This window comes from Drosophila grimshawi, unplaced genomic scaffold, assembly GCF_018153295.1.
Source record: "Drosophila grimshawi isolate 15287-2541.00 unplaced genomic scaffold, ASM1815329v1 contig_311, whole genome shotgun sequence".
NCBI lineage: Eukaryota > Metazoa > Arthropoda > Insecta > Diptera > Drosophilidae > Drosophila > Drosophila grimshawi.
Window position 1 is genome coordinate 6,139,535 of NW_025063098.1, and position 19,791 is coordinate 6,159,325.

Here is a 19,791-nt window from a genome sequence, read left to right on the forward strand (position 1 = left end):
TCAACAGAGGCAAGTGAAATGCTCCCTTTTAACGAGTTAAACCAAGCCCTTTGGGTGTACATTTCAATGGGGCAACTAAATGTGAACGGTTTTCATGTCAGCCGCTTTCTTATGCTAATTCTTGGAGCTGGACACTTAGTTGATTGGTTTTCGTCAGCATCGACGCCGCCTGATTGACGACTGATTGCATTTTGGCCTGCGCTGTGTCACCTCAAGCGGCCTAATCAGATAATTGCCTCGATTGCTCAACTATCTGTCAAATGGAACTTCCAATTCCACAAGCGGAGAGATCTTCGTGTGAAATTTTGTACTAATATTTATAATTATAGTTAAGAACTATTATCAGAAATTTCGGTAGTTGTTTTCTGCGATTTAGAATAATCTAAATACAATAAATATAATATACAAAATTTATTTAAGCTCAATGAAAATGTTTTTTCACATCATGTAAAAACAGGCAAAAATTTCAAATTGCGCGCGCAGCGCAACCAGTGCTGTAGTTTGAAGTGTTGTAAAACACATGCGGATCGCTCTCACTCTCTCTCTCTCTCTCTCTGTGAGGTACAAATGGTAAACAAAAGAACAAACAGCAGCAACGAAACGGGAACGAAACCAGTAACGCGAATTTGTTGTATATTTATTTCGAGCCGCTGCAGAAACGTTTCGCGAAATTTGCGTTCAATTTACGTTAGTCACCAAATAGGAAAGAAAGTGCAAAAAGTTTAATTAATTTAAAACCTGAACTAGTAAGCATTATTTGCAGTTCATATAATAATATAAACGTCACTGAAGTTGCCAGCGTAACACACAACCCCCCGCCCCTTGCAGCATAAACAAGCAACAGCGAAGAAGAAGGAAAAAAAAAACGTTTCGTCACGCTGAACTTGTCGCTTGCGGTGTTTGTTGCTCTTATTGTGGACAGTGGAATTTTTCGCTGGACTTGCTTTACAAAAAAAAAAAATCAAGTAAAAGTACTAGCTAATTCGCGACAGCTGGGAGCAGTGGTGTCCTCGTGCGATAGAAAAGCGTATTGGTTTTAAATCGATTTTGCCGACTGTGCGGCTGCTGCCGTAGCAAAGGGAGAACAGGTTGGTTTCTTTTCTGTTCTTCGTCTGTATTTTACAGTTTATTTGAATGTGAGTAACTGGTTCTTTTGCCTCTTGGTTTGTTTGTGTGTTTGTCGTTATTCATTCGCATATGAAGTATTTCATTTGCGTTTGCTTTTTCAACTTTACATTCGTTGCGGAAATAATATGAAAACGAAATACCGGCTTGTTGTCATCGTGGAAAAAGAGAGAGAGAGAGAAAACGTCACATACGACACACACACAACGGCGGCAGATGCTCGTTTTCTCTCGCGTTTGCATTGGTGACTCAGTAAATGCGCTTGTAGTTGTGTGAGGTTATGCGTGTCATTTGGAATTGGAACGCGCGTGCAAAGCAAGTGAGCGAGCGAGCGAACGACTACACTGCCGTCCCATGGTAGTAGGAACAGGCATGCCTGTGAAATTGATTAAATTGTAGCATTTTCTTAATTGATACGAACTTCAAATGCACGTCGTTACGACGACTGCCCCACAACTAGTCTCAATTAGCTGCAGTTTGCTTTCTATGCATTTCACCAGCAATGCGGCAGCAACTGCGACTGAGACTTGTGGGTGCCGCAGCAGCTGTGCGCCCAGCTGTTCAGTACCCTTTCCCGCGCAATTGCATTTGCATTTTGCATAGCAGAACGTGCGCGTAAGAGAGAGAGAGAAACAAAGAGCGAGAGAACGTCACATCTATTATGCAATAAACAATTTAGAGTGTTCTGGTTTTTTATTACTTGTACAGTGGACGCTTGCATATAAGAATTGTTGGCATACAGATGGGATTCTCAAATAATTGAAATTTTAGATTTTTCTTATTTTTTAGACATAAATTGGTTGATACATCTGAAGAGTTAGTATAGTTTTACAACACAGTATGTTCAATGATTTTTTTAAATATCTGTAGTTTCCAAAGTTCCAGCAATCCTCAAACATTTTAAATAATGAAAGAAATTCTCAAAATGACTATATTTGAATCTAGAGCTCTATTGAAATATTTAAACATCGATAATAATTGCCAGTCAGTCTGTAAATCAGAACAGATTTGCAAAAGAAAGAAATAATTAACGATATATATTTGTGGACAATATTGTAGTTTCGATTGTAGATGTCTTTGCGGTTGTTGGTGTTGTTGTTTTGCATTATGCCTTAACTCGTCACTAAGGTTAATTTTCTCACACTAACTTTTGAAGGTTAATTGCACAACAATTGAGCTGAACTCACTCTGAACTTGGCCAATAATCTCGGCACTTTAACTTGCATCGCTCATCGATGATCCATCCCTGCAACTTTTACAAAAGATGGCAGGTTGTGCCACGCGCCAAACTTGGCTGATTTGTGAAATGTCTGCTAATTTGATCGATCAACCAGAATCAGCTCTCCCCACCATTTACACCTGCTTGACTTTTATTGCCTGCCAATTTGCGTTTACAATTAGACGCATCCGCAGTCACAATTATGCTTGAGATACCCAGCAGCAGCAGCAGCAGCTGTCATCTTTCCAGCTGAGCTTTATAATTGATAATATTGTGCCATTTGCTCATGTGACACCACGTGCATTGTGGCGCCTGCTGCTGATTGTGTTGATTTTTTTATTGGCTCGCGTCGCACCTAAATTTTAATTTGTTATTGTTTATTGGGGTCTATTGTACTTTGGTCACGCTCTGAACATTTGCCCGTTGCAACAGCAGCAGCAAAAATTGTTGCACATTGATTAGAATACAAAAATCAGTAAAAAAAAAAATACATCTTTGAAAGCAAGGCTGAGTTATGCAACTGATAAGGGGCAGCGTGATTCCAAACAGTAAACATGAAGAAAAAAAAAAAACCCAAATATTATATTATTAAAAAAAACCCAAATACATATTATATTTAAAATACATACTCTAGTTGAGTGAGCTCACTTAGCTAATACTCTAGAGTAACATAGCTAAAAAGAAAAATTCAAACAAAAATTGGCTATTCAAATTTAGCATCTTAAGTTTAAAAATTATACGTTAAAGTTCTAAATATAAAAAATATAAAAATAAATAAATGTCAATCAAAAAGTTACTGTTATAGGAATTAGTAGGCAATGATCTGAATCGTAAGTGAATTAAATAAATATGTATATCAAATGAGTTAAATAATGTACCAAGCAATATGTTGTTGTAAGTTCCATGCAAGAAAATTCCATATGAATTTTCCAGTTTTCTTTTTTAACCCAGCAGTTAGTTGAACTGCAATCAAACATCCATAAAAATGGGAAAAAAAAAAACAACAAAAAAACTGCCTTGAAATGCAGAGTAATGCACATATGAACATTTAGCACCTGTCCAACATTTTATTTGCACATTTATTTATTTGTTGTTGTCCGAGTGTCGGTCATAAATTTATGGGCAATGTGTTTGTCTTGCATGTCATTTTGGCATCCACAAAGATTTAATATTTAATACAGCGTGTCTCTGTTTGTTTGTGCTTTTTGTATTTTCTAGTCGCAATATTGATATTTTAATGGGTTTTACAGCACGTGCCAGCTCATAGCATGAATGTTGGTTTGTTGATTATTATTTTAAAGCATTTTTAGCACGCAGCGTGTCGAGCATTAAAGGATATAATTTATGACACACGACACATACACAGCTGTCAAACAATTCAACAATTATTTCATAAAGTCCGACTCGATGAAAAACAATCAAGCCGGTATTTAAATTGAATAGAAAATTTCTTGTCTAAAATAGCAATCATTTTTAACAAAATTCTTAGTTCTTTGAAATTAAAAGCTAGTGAATAGTGAATAATTACCAGCCAATTGTTTACTAATCTGAAATACTTAACTTAAAGCTTCCAGTTATAAATACATATTTGATTTGCAATCAATAAATATTAAATCTAGTTATCAATAATTTTTCGGTATTCTTATTTTTTTTCACATACATCGCCTATCATTGTAGATCTATGATGTTTTTTCGAATTATTCTGTCGCCAGGCCATTAAATCTTTTCATATCTCGTAATTTATAAGGCCAAGACGTCAGCAACTTTTCATTAAACGTCAGTTAATAATATTAAACGATATTTCATTTGACTGCAATAAAATTTGTTAAAACTGCAGTCTAAAAACGTAAAAATATTTTGATTTGGGCTGCTCGGCGGCTCATTAAATCTACTTTATGTGTTCTTTATATATTTATATTTATTTCTGCCGACAAATTTATTGCAATATTACATTAAATATACAAACGGTCCACCCAGTACAAAAAAAATTATAATTTAGGTAGCGTAGAGTGTCATGTCAAAATTGTGTAATTAGGCTTGATTTATATCATTTAAGCTTAAATGGATATGTTGTAAATTGTGATTAATATTTAAAAAAATCGACAAAGTGTTTGAACATTTTTTGGAGTATTGGAATGGTATTCGCTAAACTTTGCTGTATAATTTTAAGCATTTTAACATATTTGTATTTATTTACACTAAATGTATAAGCCCACGTATAATAATTTATAAAACTTAATGGATCTGAGATATATAATCAAATACTCATAAATTCTATTTGCAGATTTAACCGGACAAGTTGGTAAGTTTAATATATGGATTTATAAATGTATTATTTGAAACAGGCTATAAATCTAATTTAACCAATATAATAAGAGTATTTGGATTATCGAGATTGTCATTTTGTGTACAATTTGCGGATTAGTCACCAGTCATTGAAATGATTTGAGGCAGGCGCGCTTTACTAAAAATACGCGTAGACGAAATGCATTAATTAAACTAATTGCAATTTACGACTACAAATCTAAATTGTAATCTAAAATCGCGATTAAATTGGAATCATCGCGCTAGACAGTGTCAAGAAGGGTGGTAGGGAAAACAGGAGGGAGGTTGGGGTTGGGTGGGGGTAGGGGGGGTACTGTGAGTAGTGGATCACGTAGGGGACACACGTCGCTAATCGGCTAATTGGCAGCATGTGAACACGCGGATATTGTCTATGGTAGGCTGGCAGACCGAGCAGTCACACAGTTTTAATACCCATGCATAGATATAGGTACTTGTATATGTACACTGAGAAAAAAACCCGAAGACTAGCATTATTTTGGAATGAATAAAGTCAGCTTGTTCTCAAAGTATTGCGTATTTAGTAAATAATTAGTTTGATTTTAAATTGTATTTTTAAATACCTATTTTTTTAAAATACAAACTAATAGTTTCTAAATTAAATAATATAATATTTTCTTTAAATCTAAATAGATTATAAAACACTTGCGTTAAGTAAAACAAGAAAATACTTGTAAAAATTATTTGATAATTGCGTATAAAGTTTTTTTTTTTTTTTCGTTATGTTTAAGAATAGAGCACTTGAATTAAGCAAATGAACTAATCCCGTTTTTCGCTGAGTGTACGCACATAATATGTATATATAGATCTCTGGGGCTTATACTGCGCCAATATTAATTAAATTTTGCTAGCAAGAGTTCCTGCAAGGCGTTTCCCGCCCAGTTTTAATTCGTTTGCATGCTTGGCCAAGCAGAAAAACAACAACAAATTGACATAATGATCGGGCAGGCTAATGATCAACATCATCATCATTATCATCGTCTTCTTTATTCTGACTGCTGCACAATTTGTGGCGCCCCCGTTTTACAGACAATTTTTACATTTACTTTTGACTTTGAACTTGTGTATGCGTATGTGTGTGTGTGTATGTGTGTGTGTATGTGTGTGTAGCTGATTATTGTTGTTGTTGTGGCTATTATTATGTCCCCCTCTTTCAGCTGCGCTCTGGGTCACAGTGCCTTAGAGTTAAGTTCGCACAGCTCTTCATCGGCATTCGCATGTTGTGGTTTTTTTTTTTTTTAATGGATGCTGCATGTTTCCTGGTCAGTTGTTACCCAGTTGCCCACTCACTAGAGCGACCGACGACGCGTTTGACGTTCAGCGTTTTAAATTTAGCAACAATAAGCAAAAAAAAAAAAGCAGTTGGGCTTTATATATGGACCGACATTTCAATTGCGACGGCTATTTTTAGTCATTGTCATCAAGCGCGCAAAAAATTGTATTTGTTGTTGTACTTTTTCTTTAATCATTATTTGCATATTGAGCGAAATGTCGACAACTACTGCAAATGGCAAACAAATAGTACGTGACTTGTTCAATAACTTTTTTCAAACTGCATATGCTTCAGATTTTGCGGCAAGCTCAGTCTCGAAGGGGCATGCAAGTGAAATATCAATATTGATCGATATATTTTTTATGTACTTATTTAAAACTAAACTAACTATTCATTATTGAACTTAACTCAAATTATTAAACAATGACTGCTAATTATACAGCTCAATTTTTATTATTCATAGTTCACAGCTTTTACAGTACCGAGGATTATTATATATAAATTATATCAATATTTTATATATAATTATTTGTTTTGAAGCAGGAAAAATTCATATTTTTCCATTTCTTCTGCCAAAAATTACTTTTTATTGTCTTTTAATTTTTTCCTAATTTTCTACAGTTTAATGTAGTTGTTGCAACTAGGAATACTTAAGAGAAGAGCGTGGTTAGTGCTGGGCACTCTCGCACTCCCTTAATAACTATGTAGAGTAGACTACTCACTGCTTGGCTTCAAATTAAAATGCCATAAATTCAAAGTTGATTTTTTTGTAAATAAATTGTTGTTATTCATGTCAATTTCATGCGCATTGTCTCTCGCAATTTATAGTTACGAGCACTTCAAATTTTGGTGTATAATTATAGCTAAAATAACATCCTACTGTTGAAAGTTCATTCAACTAAAGCAACCTTGGTAATTACTCAAAGCAAACGCAGGTGGAGAACATTTATCAAATAAAACACAAAACACATATTTTAAAGCAAACTTTTATTGAAATGCTTTGCAATGATTTTGCACACCTTTCCAGAGAGCAATAGACGCGTGTCCTCGCCTTGAGCTGCGCTACGGCTAAGTGGAAATAAGAATTGAATATCTATCTGATCACTAATTGAACTGAACACATGAGCTATGTTTCATATACATCAAATTGACACTTTACACATTTTTTGCATTTTTTCAATGAACTTTCACTATATGTATATATAAATATATATATATATATATATATATAATTGCAGACACGCAAACGCTTGCTTAAAAATACACATTGGGGAGACAGCGAAAAAAAAGAGCAGCCATGACGTATATACACCCAGAAAATTGACATGAATTTTAGAAAATCACCCTGAAAATTCGAAAGCTTTTTGTTTTTAGCATTAATTTCTAAAAATATTACAAATACTTTTTCTATTTTTCAGAAATATATATCTTAATAACAGAAAATATTTATAAAAAGTTAAAATACAACCCTTTATTTAACAAAGAAAGTAATGAAATTTTAAATCTTAAAATACTAATATTTATTAACAATATAAGCAACAAAAGAGCTAATTTTTGGAGTTCTTTGTAAACTACACATACGAAAAATGAATTTCAGAAAATGTATGCTGGAATTAAGAAAAGAAATAGGCTGGTTTTTACAAATATACTTTGTGGTGAATTTATAAACTTCAGGGTGATTTTATTTCTCTGAGTGTATGTATGTATTAAGTGTTGTCTGGTTTAGTTGAGTGCTTGTCGGTTGTACGACACAAGTCTATAGTAGGGGTATGACGATGTCATTCATTCACATTGATTGGTTGGTTCATTTCAGGCAGCCGGCGTTCAGGGTCCCAGAGCGACGTCATCTCTCTTGACGGCATTTTACAATGTGTTAATGATCTGCATAAAATCAAAACGAATTTGCCATAAACCCTGCAGCGATTTGCTTGAAAAGATTAACTTGGCAACGCCTACACACGTGCTATAAAATGTGGCTCTAATTGTTAGATTTGACCGAACTCAATCACTTGACTCGTGTTGCACGATCTGTGCAACAAATACGATGCGATTTGTGATTTTTCGCACATTTTGCATCTGCACTCCCGAATCTATATATAAATATATGTATATATATATATATAGTAGAGAAGTACCAGTAGTTGTATGAAAAGAAAGCAAGTTTGTGGCAATAAACAAAAAGTTAAAAATACATTTCGTAAAGGCTGCGTGCAAATTGTTAAGAATAATAATAACTGCGCAGCTTAGCAAAAATGCTGCTAAATATTATCCAAATAGAGATTAAAAACTTTGTTATGCCAGGGTTGCCACACTAAATAGTTAACGAATTATGTGTATAGACAACCAATACACACTAAATCAAACTGAAAAGTGTAAACTAAAGGATAATGGATTTCAAATAGAACTCTTCAAATTGACAGAGTTGATCATAAATGTGAACATTTGAATGGGTTTTTTTTTTTTTGCTTTTACTTTTACTCTATATAATATAGCTTATTATAAGGTTGTAAAATTTCCGAACCCTGAATTTATGTGTTAACCTATATATTTTTATGGCATTTACTTGGAAATTAAATGAATACGTTTAACAAGAATATACATAGATTGTCAGCAATATAGATAAATTAAATTAATTCTAAATTTCACACACATATTTTTTTATGTTTTAAAATCAAAATCAAATTTATGTTGAACCTTAAAATAACGTGAGTTATAAAAGATATATTTATATACATTGAATACATTGAAAAAGTTATATATCATAAATTGCTTTAAATTAATTGTAATTTTTACATAAATATCTCTCTAAATATATTTGTGATAAGACTAGATTAAATATATGTATGTATATTTATGTAAAGAACTCATATTACCAGATTACCCAGATTACTTACAAGCTTCAAAGTTATTTATGCAGTACATTTCTGGGTAAAAAATCAAAAGTACCGCAATGAAACAGAAAGCTACAAGTCGTCAATAAACCAGTACTAATTAATTTAAATTTTCAATCAATGGCAAAAGTCAGGCAAATTAGTTTAGACAGTTGTCTTAACTCAGAAATCCCCAAAAAATCCACCCACTAAACTCGGGGCACCAATACCAATAGCCCGATTTGTAGTTGTAGTAGTCATGAAATACTAGTAAGACACACACACACACATGCACACTCACATTCACACACACACACATTCACACCCAATGTAGGCAGTAAAAATTTCGCACATTTTTTGTGTTGGGTTCGTCGCAGTTGACGCTGTTGTCGTCGTGTTCCGCCATTTGTAGCGCTCATTTAATTTTTTATTGTTGTTTATTGCTTAACAAAATGTTCATTTTAAATGTTTGATTACAACGATTTGTGAACTTCAGTCGAATTTCTGATTTTCACGCTGGAGGAGCGACCGCTAGCAATGCGATTTTAAATTGCACGCGAATCGATTGCGGCCTATCAGTCGCCCAAATCAGATCAGTTTCAATAGCCACTTCAAAGTGTAATTCAAAGTGTACAAATCGATCATCGAAATCGGCAAAAATGCATTTCTTAAATATGATTTGCCTCAAGCAAAGTGGGTTCCCAATTTCATAATAAATTCATTTCAAATAACTGTGCTGAAAACTCATTTAAAATTTGCATTGTGTGACTAACCAATAAATTACTTTTTTTGACATGAAAATGTGCATTTATCATTCGTAAGCCAAAAATAAAATATTACCAAAATATAAATGCTTAAATTAATTGTGTTGTGTTTATCTGTTATTATAATATTGATTTTGAGCTTTAAAATTTAAAGTGATAAGTTTTTCAAAATTGCATTCGATATTGTAAAGCGTATTCAACAGTTACTGAAATATAACAATTTTTTTGTAGTTTCCAAAGTACAAAATAAATCCAATTTTTATTTCAAAAAATCTTAAAACAGTTCTCAAAATTTGTTTTTATTTAGCTCTAAAGTAATTTTGAAGAGTAGTTTAGTAATTTCAGTAATACCCAACAGTTATTAAAACAACATTACAAAACAAAAAGTTTGACTTATAAAATAACATGCAGATATACATATGTTGAAAACAGAGCAGGCTTGCTGAAATTAATTTTGATATTGGGTTTGTTTAACAAAATCTATATTTTCTATCCAATCAATGAAATTCTTGCAGTTTAGCAATAATATTTTAGGGTATTATATATATTTAATTGGGAGGCTATATCAATAAAATGTTTACTTTTATTGTTATCGTCAATCGGTTTGTATAGTTATCGATCAAATGAAATAAACTTTATCTGCCTGTTGCATATAAGAACTTATATTCCAAAAATGTCAAGCATCTCGCTCTGAGATCGACTTGTTTGTACAGACTGGTGAGTATATGTATATATATATAATATATAACATATATACATATATATAGATTATACTGATTGCTAATTATGAACATGAATCACCGATAATAATCGAATAATAATAATAAATTTCCATAGTTGTACATACGTAATTCTCTGGTATACTAAATACTGTGTTGTGTTTTCATACGTATAAGGTAACAGCCTCAAAAAGTATTTCATAACAAACTACATTTAATATATATATATATATATATATCTATATATATATATATATATATGTGTGTGTGTGTGTGTGTATGTACGTATTTATATAGTAGTCGACTTCTACATGTCAAATGATGAGGTCAGTTGACAAAAACAACGTAATTAATAAAAATAACGCTTCTTCTTGTAATGCGCTTTTAACTAAATAAAAATTATTTTGAGGTAAAAAGATTGCCAAATTTCTATTTGAATGTCAGCTTTTTCCCGGCATTCGCACCTACCGAGTAATTAGTCAAAATCATTAAAAATAATAGAAAATGCAACAGCTAATTGCAAGATTCAATTTATTTTTACGTTACGCGCTGAAACGCTTAATTGCTTCAATTTAATTTCAAATATTTGAGAAGCGAATTCTTGAAATTTGAAGAACATTTTTGAGAATCTTTTAAATTAAATAATATAGGTTTTATTTAGTTTTAGGAAACTTAATAGATCAAACTTTCTGCAGACACTTCCAATTTGAAAACATATATATATATATACATTAAAAACATAGATATATGAAAAATAAATATTATATCCATAGTTGCCAATATTAGATCGATATAGAGACCCAAGAATGACATTTAATAATATTTTAAAATATGTCGCTTTGTAACGATATTTTATATATTTATTTAGTGAAATTAATGTAACAAAAGAAATCAAGATAACAACGTAATGCTTTTAAAAATGATATTCACATAAAAAGTTCAAGCACAGCGCCACATTGCATTTAGCTCGTTAATGTGTCAATATTAAAATTGTTAAGATTGTGCATAAAAAAAAATTGCCTTGTCTATAAATAGGCTGTTCATAAATGCAAAGTGCAATAAACGCAAAATGTGTTGACGCACTTGTACACACACACACACACACATGCTACAGGTATTTACATACAGGCTACACGCACTCCGCACACATACACAGTAAAGCCATCGACTAGCCGATCAAGATCACCTTTTTGTGTCTCTCTCTGTGCCACTCTCTTTGGCCAGTGGATTGCATTGGAAATGATATGCAAAGCCGCACAGCGAACTCCTCTATAAATAAACGCACGCAGAAATGAGAAATGTTTCGCGCGAATTTGTATTTTTATAGTATTGTTGTGTGGCGCATAAAAATGCACAGCATTTGCCGTCTTGAGTTAAAAATGTAGACTCTAAATAAAAATACATATAGAGGTGTTGATTTTGATGTAGATGATATAGTATGATAACTCGTACAAACATATGGCGATCCTCAGAGAAATGCGTCTGTGCCATATGCCAGAGACACATAAACTAAACCATTTGCCACACCGCAAAGCGATTCACGAATTTTCCATGACGGCTAATTTTAACGTGGATACATAACGTATCTCAAATAGAGATAGCTGTACATGTGCGAGTGTGTGTGTGTGTACTAGAGCAAATGTATGGGGTTTATTTTGAATATATTGTATTTTTGTCTGTGCTCCATTTTTTTTTTAGCTCTGTTGTTACTAATTGTATTCGTTTGTTATAATCGCTGCTATTGTTGTTGTTATTGTCAGTACTGATAAAACTCTTGTGAAATATAGAAGAGTAACAGTCGCTAGCCAGATGGAACAGTGTACACATTCGCATCATAGAAGTGAAGCGCTTCACAAATGTTCTTATTAGAAAAATAATATATATGCTAACAAAATAACTGATTGTAAGAAAATAAAGGTTTTTTTCTTCAACATATTGCGTGTATACACATAATGTATACACACAAATATATGTAGAGATAAGTATGAGTAGAAGCAATCAACAGCCAATTGAATAATTAAAGCACGAAAAGAAAGATGACAACAGTGATCAACTGTTGATCTTTTGAGGTATGCGAACCACTGTGCAACCATATCAGAGAGCTCTCTCTCTCTCTCTCTTTCTGGTTTGTTAAGCTCTCTCGGCGCCAGTGTACTGCATTGTAGTAACCCACTCCCTCCACCTCCACCTTCAACTCAGTTGTTGATATTTGCTCAATACATTTATTTTTGTAGTCTAATGTACTTTTTACTTTTTGTCTCTATCCAGTCTCTTCGCACAATTGTTGTGCGTTGTTGTTGTTAATGCTTCTGCTGCTGACGTTGACGCTGACGTTTCACGCTTTGGCTTTGGGGGCTATTCCGCCAACGGTTGCGCCAACGTTCGCTCAGTTCTTGCTCGACGCTGAATATAACCGCGTCGAAATCGCATCGAGCACAAAGCGGAAAGAGAAAAGACAAACCAAAAGTAAAAAAAAAACGCGCGCGTGCGTTTGCTGATCGTCGATCGTTGTGTGAGTGTGTTATGTGAGAGAGAGATAGAGGAAGAGTAGAGGGGAAGGAGCGCACTGAAAAAAAAGTAATTACCATAGCAATAGCAATGAAGAAATCATCATAGTTGTTTTGCGTAAATTGTTTTGATTTCTTTTGCGTGAAATCAATAAAATATCGAATATCGCAGTGCAACAGCAGCAGGCCCTAATCGAAACTAATAGAACTCTTGTGATCGCCAGCAATTTACTTACGATCGGTCGTGTGACAACACAGCTTGCTTATCACATTTTCACATGATCGTGTGACCATCCCCAGACTATATATATACATATATATATATACCATATATATATATATGTATGTATATTTATTTATATATGTATATACACCTCCCCCATCCACACCAGCTCCCTTTTCTTGTTTAATATTGATTCATTGTGATTTTACTTAGCGGCGCCTGGCAACGATTTCATATGGGTTTTTTTTTCTGATTTTTTGTTTTATTTTCACTTTGTTGCTTTTGGCTTGCTGCTATTTTAAAAATTCTCTTTTCCTCAAGATGTGCTGTTGCTTAAATTAGCATACATATAGGAGTGTTGTTTGGCCATAACCTTCGAGTGTTTTCTTTTACTAAGCAAAAAAAAAAAAGAAAGAAAAAAGAAACGTTTCCTGTGCGGTTAACCCTTCCGCACTACCTACTTGGTAATGTGTTTTGTGTTTGTTGTGTGTAAACATTTGTTTTATATTTTTCTTTTTTATGTGCGTTTCCCATTATTATGGCTAGTAAATGGCGAAATTCAGTAAATGCTCAAATTGTTTTTGCTTTTCGTTGTGGTCCAATTGGAGCACATAAATTCCCCAGACGGACGACGCACCCTAGATAATAATAATTATTATTTTTATTCGCTCTTTCTTCGATATTGTCTTATCTTTAGCTATAGCTATATAAGATATATGTATTGGGGTTGCCACTGTTAACGAATTGCAGTTAACGGTTAACGAACCGCACCCATTTCTTCTTTGATTACAACAGTGTCTCAAATCGTGCATACCCCACACCAGTAAATCAACATCAACAAGCTAATTTCCAACTCTATTTGCAATTGTATCACATAAATTTTTCTATGTGTATGTGTACCGTAAACTATAAACTTAATTGCACTTTCCACACTTTGTTGGTGTTGTTGTTGTTGTATCTAAAAATAGCTGAACGCGGTCATTGGTCCCTCGCACACCTCCGCCTCGACTCAAACTGATTGCGCCAAGTCAATTATTATGCTACAGCGCGGATCAAAGAGCCAGCGACAGTATGTGAGTCGGAGAGAGACAGAGAGAGAGAGAGAGAAGAGATGTACACTATTTATTTGCCACGAGTGTAATGTACAGTCAGCGTCTAATATTATGTGAACACTCTCATTGGAAATGCAGTTGATTCATCAAATCCACAAAAAGCAAAACACATCGCTTATCAGATCACTGGGTGTGGAAAAGTTTTTGCTTCTACTCGATTTATCAGTCATAAAAAGGGCGCCAGGTCTCTCAGTACATATATACATAATATATACATCTGTATGGCATGTGCGCACTATTGTAAAAAAATGTTGTTTACTTTACAAACGTGCGAGTGAATCCCCCGTAAGACGTTGTGAATGGAGCTTATGAGAGCGGAGAGAGCGGCCAATTCGCTCAGCTGTTTGTGTTAACAACAAAAGAGGCACAATGGGCATTTTGTTAATAACTGTTAATAACTGTTTTGGCCCCGTCCAAGATACAACATACTTAAGCAATCAGGTTTCGACCCGTTTCGAAGCATTTTCAAAAATTCATAGAACACGTTTCGACTAATTTCATATGACAACAAGCGCTTTGCAAACAAGTTGGTATCTGCTTAAATAAAACTCAAGCAATCTTAGAACCTCCACTTATATTGTGCTAAGTCACACCGAGTTAACATATTTCGATATCTCTTATCTTACAATCGAGTTTGACAAACATCATTTTTCGCCAAGAGATTTGCGATTCAGTTTGAAGAGAATCCTTAGCACACATTTGTAAATATGTAGATTTTGTTGCATGCAACTCTTTTTGAACTAGGTTGCCTCTCTACACTGCTTCGTCGCTTTGCGCTCTTTGAACATATCTATTTTGTTAAATTGTTGCAAGGTTGTTCCTCCTACTTTACACGTACTCTCTTTTGCTCTATTGCAGAAGTTGCATACTTCGCCAACAACAACAACAACAGCAGCAACAACAATAATTACAACAACAACAATAACAGCGACAACAAATTCGCAGCTGAGCAAAATTCAACAGGAAATCGTGTCTTTGACTGCTTTGGCAACAAGCAGACGGCAAAGGAGCAACAGGAGATCGAAGGGGATCGAAGTGAGCGCAAAAGTTCGAGCAGTTACAACGTGCAACAGAGGAGCACAACAGATTGCAGCAATCAGCACGCCAGCTACAGGCAAAAGGACACCGAGTTTGGCTGCAACAACAACAACAACCAAATCAACAGAGAGGAACAGCAGGCGGAGCCAGAGCAGAAACAGGAGCAACAGCAAATCTCAGTTGTTATTGCCACACAGCCTAGGCGATCTCAGTCGGCAATCTTGCAGCAGCGAAGCACTAACAACAACAACAACAAACGTCCAGGAACACCACACGCCGCCATCAGAAGGATGACTTCGATACCAGCCGTGTCGTCCAGCAATAATGTGGCTGCTGCAGGCGCTGCCAGTGCCACTGCACCCGACAAACAGCCATGGCCCAACTCGAAGGATGATTACGAGTTGCGTGCGGTGATTGGTGTGGGTGCCACAGCTGTGGTGCATGGCGCGTTCTGTATACCGAAGAACGAGAAGTGCGCCATCAAGCGCATAAATCTGGAGAAATGGAACACCTCCATGGATGAGCTGCTCAAGGAGATCCAAGCGATGTCCTCGTGCAATCACGAGAACGTTGTCACCTATCACACATCGTTTGTGGTGCGCGAGGAGCTGTGGCTTGTGCTGCGTCTGCTCGAGGGTGGATCACTCCTTGACATTATCAAGCATCGGATGCATGCGGCCAACTGTAAACAGGGTGTCTTTGATGAGGCAACGATTGCCACGGTGCTGAAGGAGGTGCTCAAGGGCTTGGAGTATTTCCATTCAAATGGGCAGATCCATCGAGATATCAAGGCGGGAAATATACTCATTGGTAATGATGGCACCATACAGATTGCTGATTTTGGTGTTAGCGCCTGGTTGGCCACCGGTCGAGATTTGTCACGACAGAAGGTGCGTCATACATTTGTCGGCACCCCGTGCTGGATGGCGCCCGAGGTGATGGAGCAGGATCATGGCTACGATTTTAAGGCGGACATCTGGTCGTTTGGCATTACGGCCATTGAGATGGCAACGGGGACGGCGCCATATCACAAATATCCGCCGATGAAGGTGCTCATGCTGACGCTGCAGAATGAGCCGCCCACGTTGGATACGGGCGCCGAGGATAAGGATCAGTATAAGGCCTATGGCAAGACATTCCGCAAAATGATCGTCGAGTGCCTGCAAAAGGAGCCCTCGAAGCGTCCCACTGCCAGTGAGCTGCTCAAGCATTCGTTCTTCAAGAAGGCCAAGGATCGTAAATATCTCACCCAAACCCTCATCCAGAATGGCCCCAGCATGGAGACCCGCGTCCACAAGGCGGCCAAACGTCAACCGGGCGCCTCGGGTCGTCTGCATCGCACCGTCACCGGCGAATGGGTGTGGTCCAGCGAGGAGGAGGATAATGGCAGTGGCCCCGGTGGACGTAAGCATCCGTCATCCGATTCCGAGTCCGAGGATCGTCCGATTAATCGGCTCGAGCGTGCCGCCGACAGCTCGGACAGCGATCGGGAGGAGACAACACCCGATATTACACGCAGTGCATCCTCGGCAACGATGACGCCAGGCGCAGCGGGCGAAGCAGCTGCAACAGTTGCCCAAGATTTGGCAGCTGGTCTCGCACAAATGCCGCTGCCAAGTGAAGAAGGAGCTGCCGCCGCCGGAGCTGGTGCTGGTGGTGGCGAGGCACCGCCAGTTAATCTGGTGCTGCGAATGCGGGATCTGCGACGTGAACTGCACGATATACGCTTCGAGTTTGCCGTGGGCAAGGATACAGCGAATGGCATTGCCTGCGAACTGGTGGATGCTGGCCTCGTCGATAGGCTCGATACGCAATCGATGGCACTGCATCTGGATCAATTGATTGCCAAAAGCGCCACCATGAAGACAATAACGTTCCAGCTCAGCTCGGGCGTCCAGCCCGGCGAGACGCTCGACGAGCGTTCGCTGTTTGGCTATGCGCAGATATCCATCACCGAATAGGACACGGAGTTGGCCTAGTTGGCCTCAGCTTAGCTCCAACTTCAGCTCCAGCTCTAGCTCCAGTTCCAGTTGCAAACCCCAATACGGTCATTTACCGTAACAATGCCTGCGCCGCTTTTTTTAAGCTATAGACTAGACTAGACTAGAGACTAGAGAACTATAACTGTAAATGCTAGTGTTATAGATTCTAAACGCCAGTCGTGTCGCGTTTACTATAGAAATTATATATGTATATCCTAATATAAAATCCATACTTATATACCATACTCTTATTTGTAACTCTCTCTCGCTCTCGCTCTGCGCATTGTAATTACTTCATTACTTCTTCCTCCTCTACCTCCCCTGCCGTAGTTAGTCGCAGCCAAAAGCACCCAAAAACTGCTAAAACTAGCTAAAAAAAAAAAATATCAACAAAAAATGAAAATGAAAAGAGAAAAAAAACCAAGTAAAATCGAAAATCGTGTACTTATTCGTTATTGTTTCGTCGTCTATAAGTAGCGCACTTTGCTCTGTATATACAAAAAAAAAAAGAAATAAATATATATATCTAATATACATATATATATATATATTTATATATATATATATATTTATATATATATATATAATTTAAACACTATCCATATATTTTGTTGAAACACCCGTATATATATATAATAATTTCGATAATTTGTTTTATTTATTCTCTAGCGATCTAAATTAGTTTAAGCCAACGTTTTGTTTATTTTCTTTTATGCTGTTTGTAGCCCCGTTAACTTTAAGTCGGCATTGTCAACAAGTACAGTTGGGTCGCCAGCAGTTAGTTATTAATACTGGTCTGCGAAAAATTGTATTTAATTTGCATGAAGTACACATAAAAACAAAAAAAAAAACACAAAAACCTACATTTTAGTAATGAATGTTAAACAAACATAAATATAGCATAAAAAGAAAAAAGAAAGAAATTTGAACAACAAACATCATTTTGTGTTATTATTGAGGGGCTTTCTTTGAAGTTTTATTTTGAATCGGCATTGATATAATTCAATATTTTCAAAATACAGTGCACGTTTGGAAATTTCAAGTTTCAATAATTGGAATATTACAGAAAATAGAAATTATTTATTTTTATTTTTAAACTCAAAATGAAATTAAAATCTTATTTTTTCTATTATCTTGTGTTTTACAACACATTAAAATATGATTTCTAAAATACATAGGAATTATCAAAGATTAGTTTAGAAAGACGTCTCTTTCATAAATTAGAATATCGCGCATATTTAAATCATATCGAAATCCGTAGCATTTTAATATCATTAAGCCTATAACTGCAAACACATTGCATTCCATACATTTTGTTGCTTCTTAAGTATATACTACTATATCTATTCAAATTTCGAAATCATCTAATTCTTTTTTCTTGAAGCTTTTATTCATCGTCAATCGAAATTGCGAAATCTGACTACGCAAATTGCCTGTATTCATTCAACACAGCTCAAGTTACAAAATACCTTATCGATAAATACAGTAAACACGAACTATGGAGTCTGTAGCAATCCCGAGATGCCAGTATATGCCTGTAAATTTAGAGACTAGTGAAAAACTTTTGAGAATAAACTAATCTTAGTGTTACACAAACATTTTAAATGCAAGGACCTCTTCAATATATGTATTCCTAGCTACTAAATACTAAGCCCTAGGCTCTACTGTACACAGTTAAGATCGAGTTCAAACTATAACTAACTGTACTTACTACATATGAGAGAAAATTGTATACGATTTGATTTGACATTGAAATAAAATGGCATTTGGCTTCACAAACCCAAAAAAAAAAAAACAGAAAACGTTATTTTCCAGAACTGTGAGAAAATCTTTATATTTTTTGATATTTTTCAATTTCGTGATACGCCTTCTTGCAGCCTCTTGGAATTAACAATGGCTGATTATTTTGATGAACTGGGACATACGCCCACTGGGCCTGAGGGCGCCAACGATTATGAGCGACATCATCGTCGCCTCCAGGTGCTGGCCATCATGAATGGCATCGATATGGAAATCGAGGTGCCGGAGGCATCCAAGCGGGTCATAGCCCAGTTGCCGATCCACGAAATTGCCGCCGAGGAGGTTAACGACGATTTCGAGTGCTCCGTGTGCAAACAGCCGGCGGAGGCTGGCGATAAATTCAAGATCCTCCCGTGCAAACACGAATTCCACGAGGAGTGCATTATGCTCTGGCTAAAGAAGGTATACAAATATTTAATATCTAGTTTGACGTTCAATTGTCATTTTATACACACTCCACTCTTTAGGCAAACTCCTGTCCCATTTGTCGCTACATCTTTGTAAGTATTGAGCTTTGTATGTTATATGCACATTTTCTGATTATTTTGCGCAATTTAGGAGACCGATGATGAGGTATATGAGGAACTACGTCGTTTTCAGCAGGACGAGTCCAATCGTCGGGATCGTCAAAATTCTCTGCTGGATTCCATGTTTGGTTAAAGACAACAATTACTTCAATTTGTAATTTTTCTGGGTATGGTGTTATTATTGGTGTGTGCTCTAAAAATAAATATGTTTCTTAAAAGCAGAAAAACCCCCGTTTTTGTCAAATAATTGTTATCCTATGATAAACACCCAAAGTAAGTAAGAATTTAA

At 35.9% G+C, this 19,791-nt stretch overlaps 2 protein-coding genes across 6 annotated transcripts; both read left to right on the forward strand.

Annotated features, from left to right (window-relative positions):
* Positions 1–1,023: 1,023 nt before the first annotated feature.
* On the forward strand, positions 1,024–17,687 carry LOC6564430 (serine/threonine-protein kinase OSR1). 2 transcript variants are annotated; one of them, XR_006246636.1, is made up of 3 exons: positions 1,024–1,088; positions 4,629–4,646; positions 15,014–15,042. XR_006246636.1 is itself a non-coding variant. In XM_032736811.1 (2 exons), exons 1-2 carry the CDS (start codon positions 9,490–9,492, stop codon positions 17,152–17,154), a joined length of 2,175 nt encoding a protein of 724 aa, XP_032592702.1. In that variant the 5' UTR covers positions 9,331–9,489; the 3' UTR covers positions 17,155–17,687. The 2 variants fall into 2 exon arrangements, 1 of the variants encoding a protein (XP_032592702.1); XM_032736811.1 differs by lacking the exons at positions 1,024–1,088; positions 4,629–4,646 and adding an exon at positions 9,331–9,523 and having other exon boundaries at positions 15,014–17,687.
* Positions 1,042–19,729, forward strand: LOC6564429 (E3 ubiquitin-protein ligase RNF181 homolog). Of its 4 annotated transcripts, XM_032736813.2 has the most exons (5): positions 1,042–1,088; positions 4,629–4,646; positions 19,053–19,377; positions 19,443–19,475; positions 19,534–19,729. In XM_032736813.2, the coding sequence occupies exons 3-5, from the start codon at positions 19,069–19,071 to the stop codon at positions 19,633–19,635; spliced, it is 444 nt and encodes a 147-aa protein (XP_032592704.1). In that variant the 5' UTR covers positions 1,042–1,088; positions 4,629–4,646; positions 19,053–19,068; the 3' UTR covers positions 19,636–19,729. The 4 variants fall into 4 exon arrangements, with proteins under 4 accessions (XP_032592704.1, XP_032592705.1, XP_001990225.1 ...); XM_032736814.1 differs by lacking the exons at positions 1,042–1,088; positions 4,629–4,646 and adding an exon at positions 12,707–12,825; XM_001990189.3 differs by lacking the exons at positions 1,042–1,088; positions 4,629–4,646 and adding an exon at positions 12,734–12,890.
* The last annotated feature ends 62 nt before the right edge of the window (positions 19,730–19,791 follow it).

Excerpts from the sequence above, each read along its gene's own strand:
- LOC6564429 (XM_032736813.2), top strand. The coding sequence starts at position 19,069 with ATGGCTGATTATTTTGATGAACTGGGACATACGCCCACTGGGCCTGAG. Across the intron at positions 19,378-19,442 it reads TTATGCTCTGGCTAAAGAAG|GCAAACTCCTGTCCCATTTG; the intron begins GTATACAAATAT and ends TCCACTCTTTAG. Across the intron at positions 19,476-19,533 it reads CCATTTGTCGCTACATCTTT|GAGACCGATGATGAGGTATA; the intron begins GTAAGTATTGAG and ends TGCGCAATTTAG.
- LOC6564430 (XM_032736811.1), top strand. The coding sequence starts at position 9,490 with ATGCATTTCTTAAATATGATTTGCCTCAAGCAAA. Across the intron at positions 9,524-15,013 it reads TATGATTTGCCTCAAGCAAA|AAGTTGCATACTTCGCCAAC; the intron begins GTGGGTTCCCAA and ends GCTCTATTGCAG.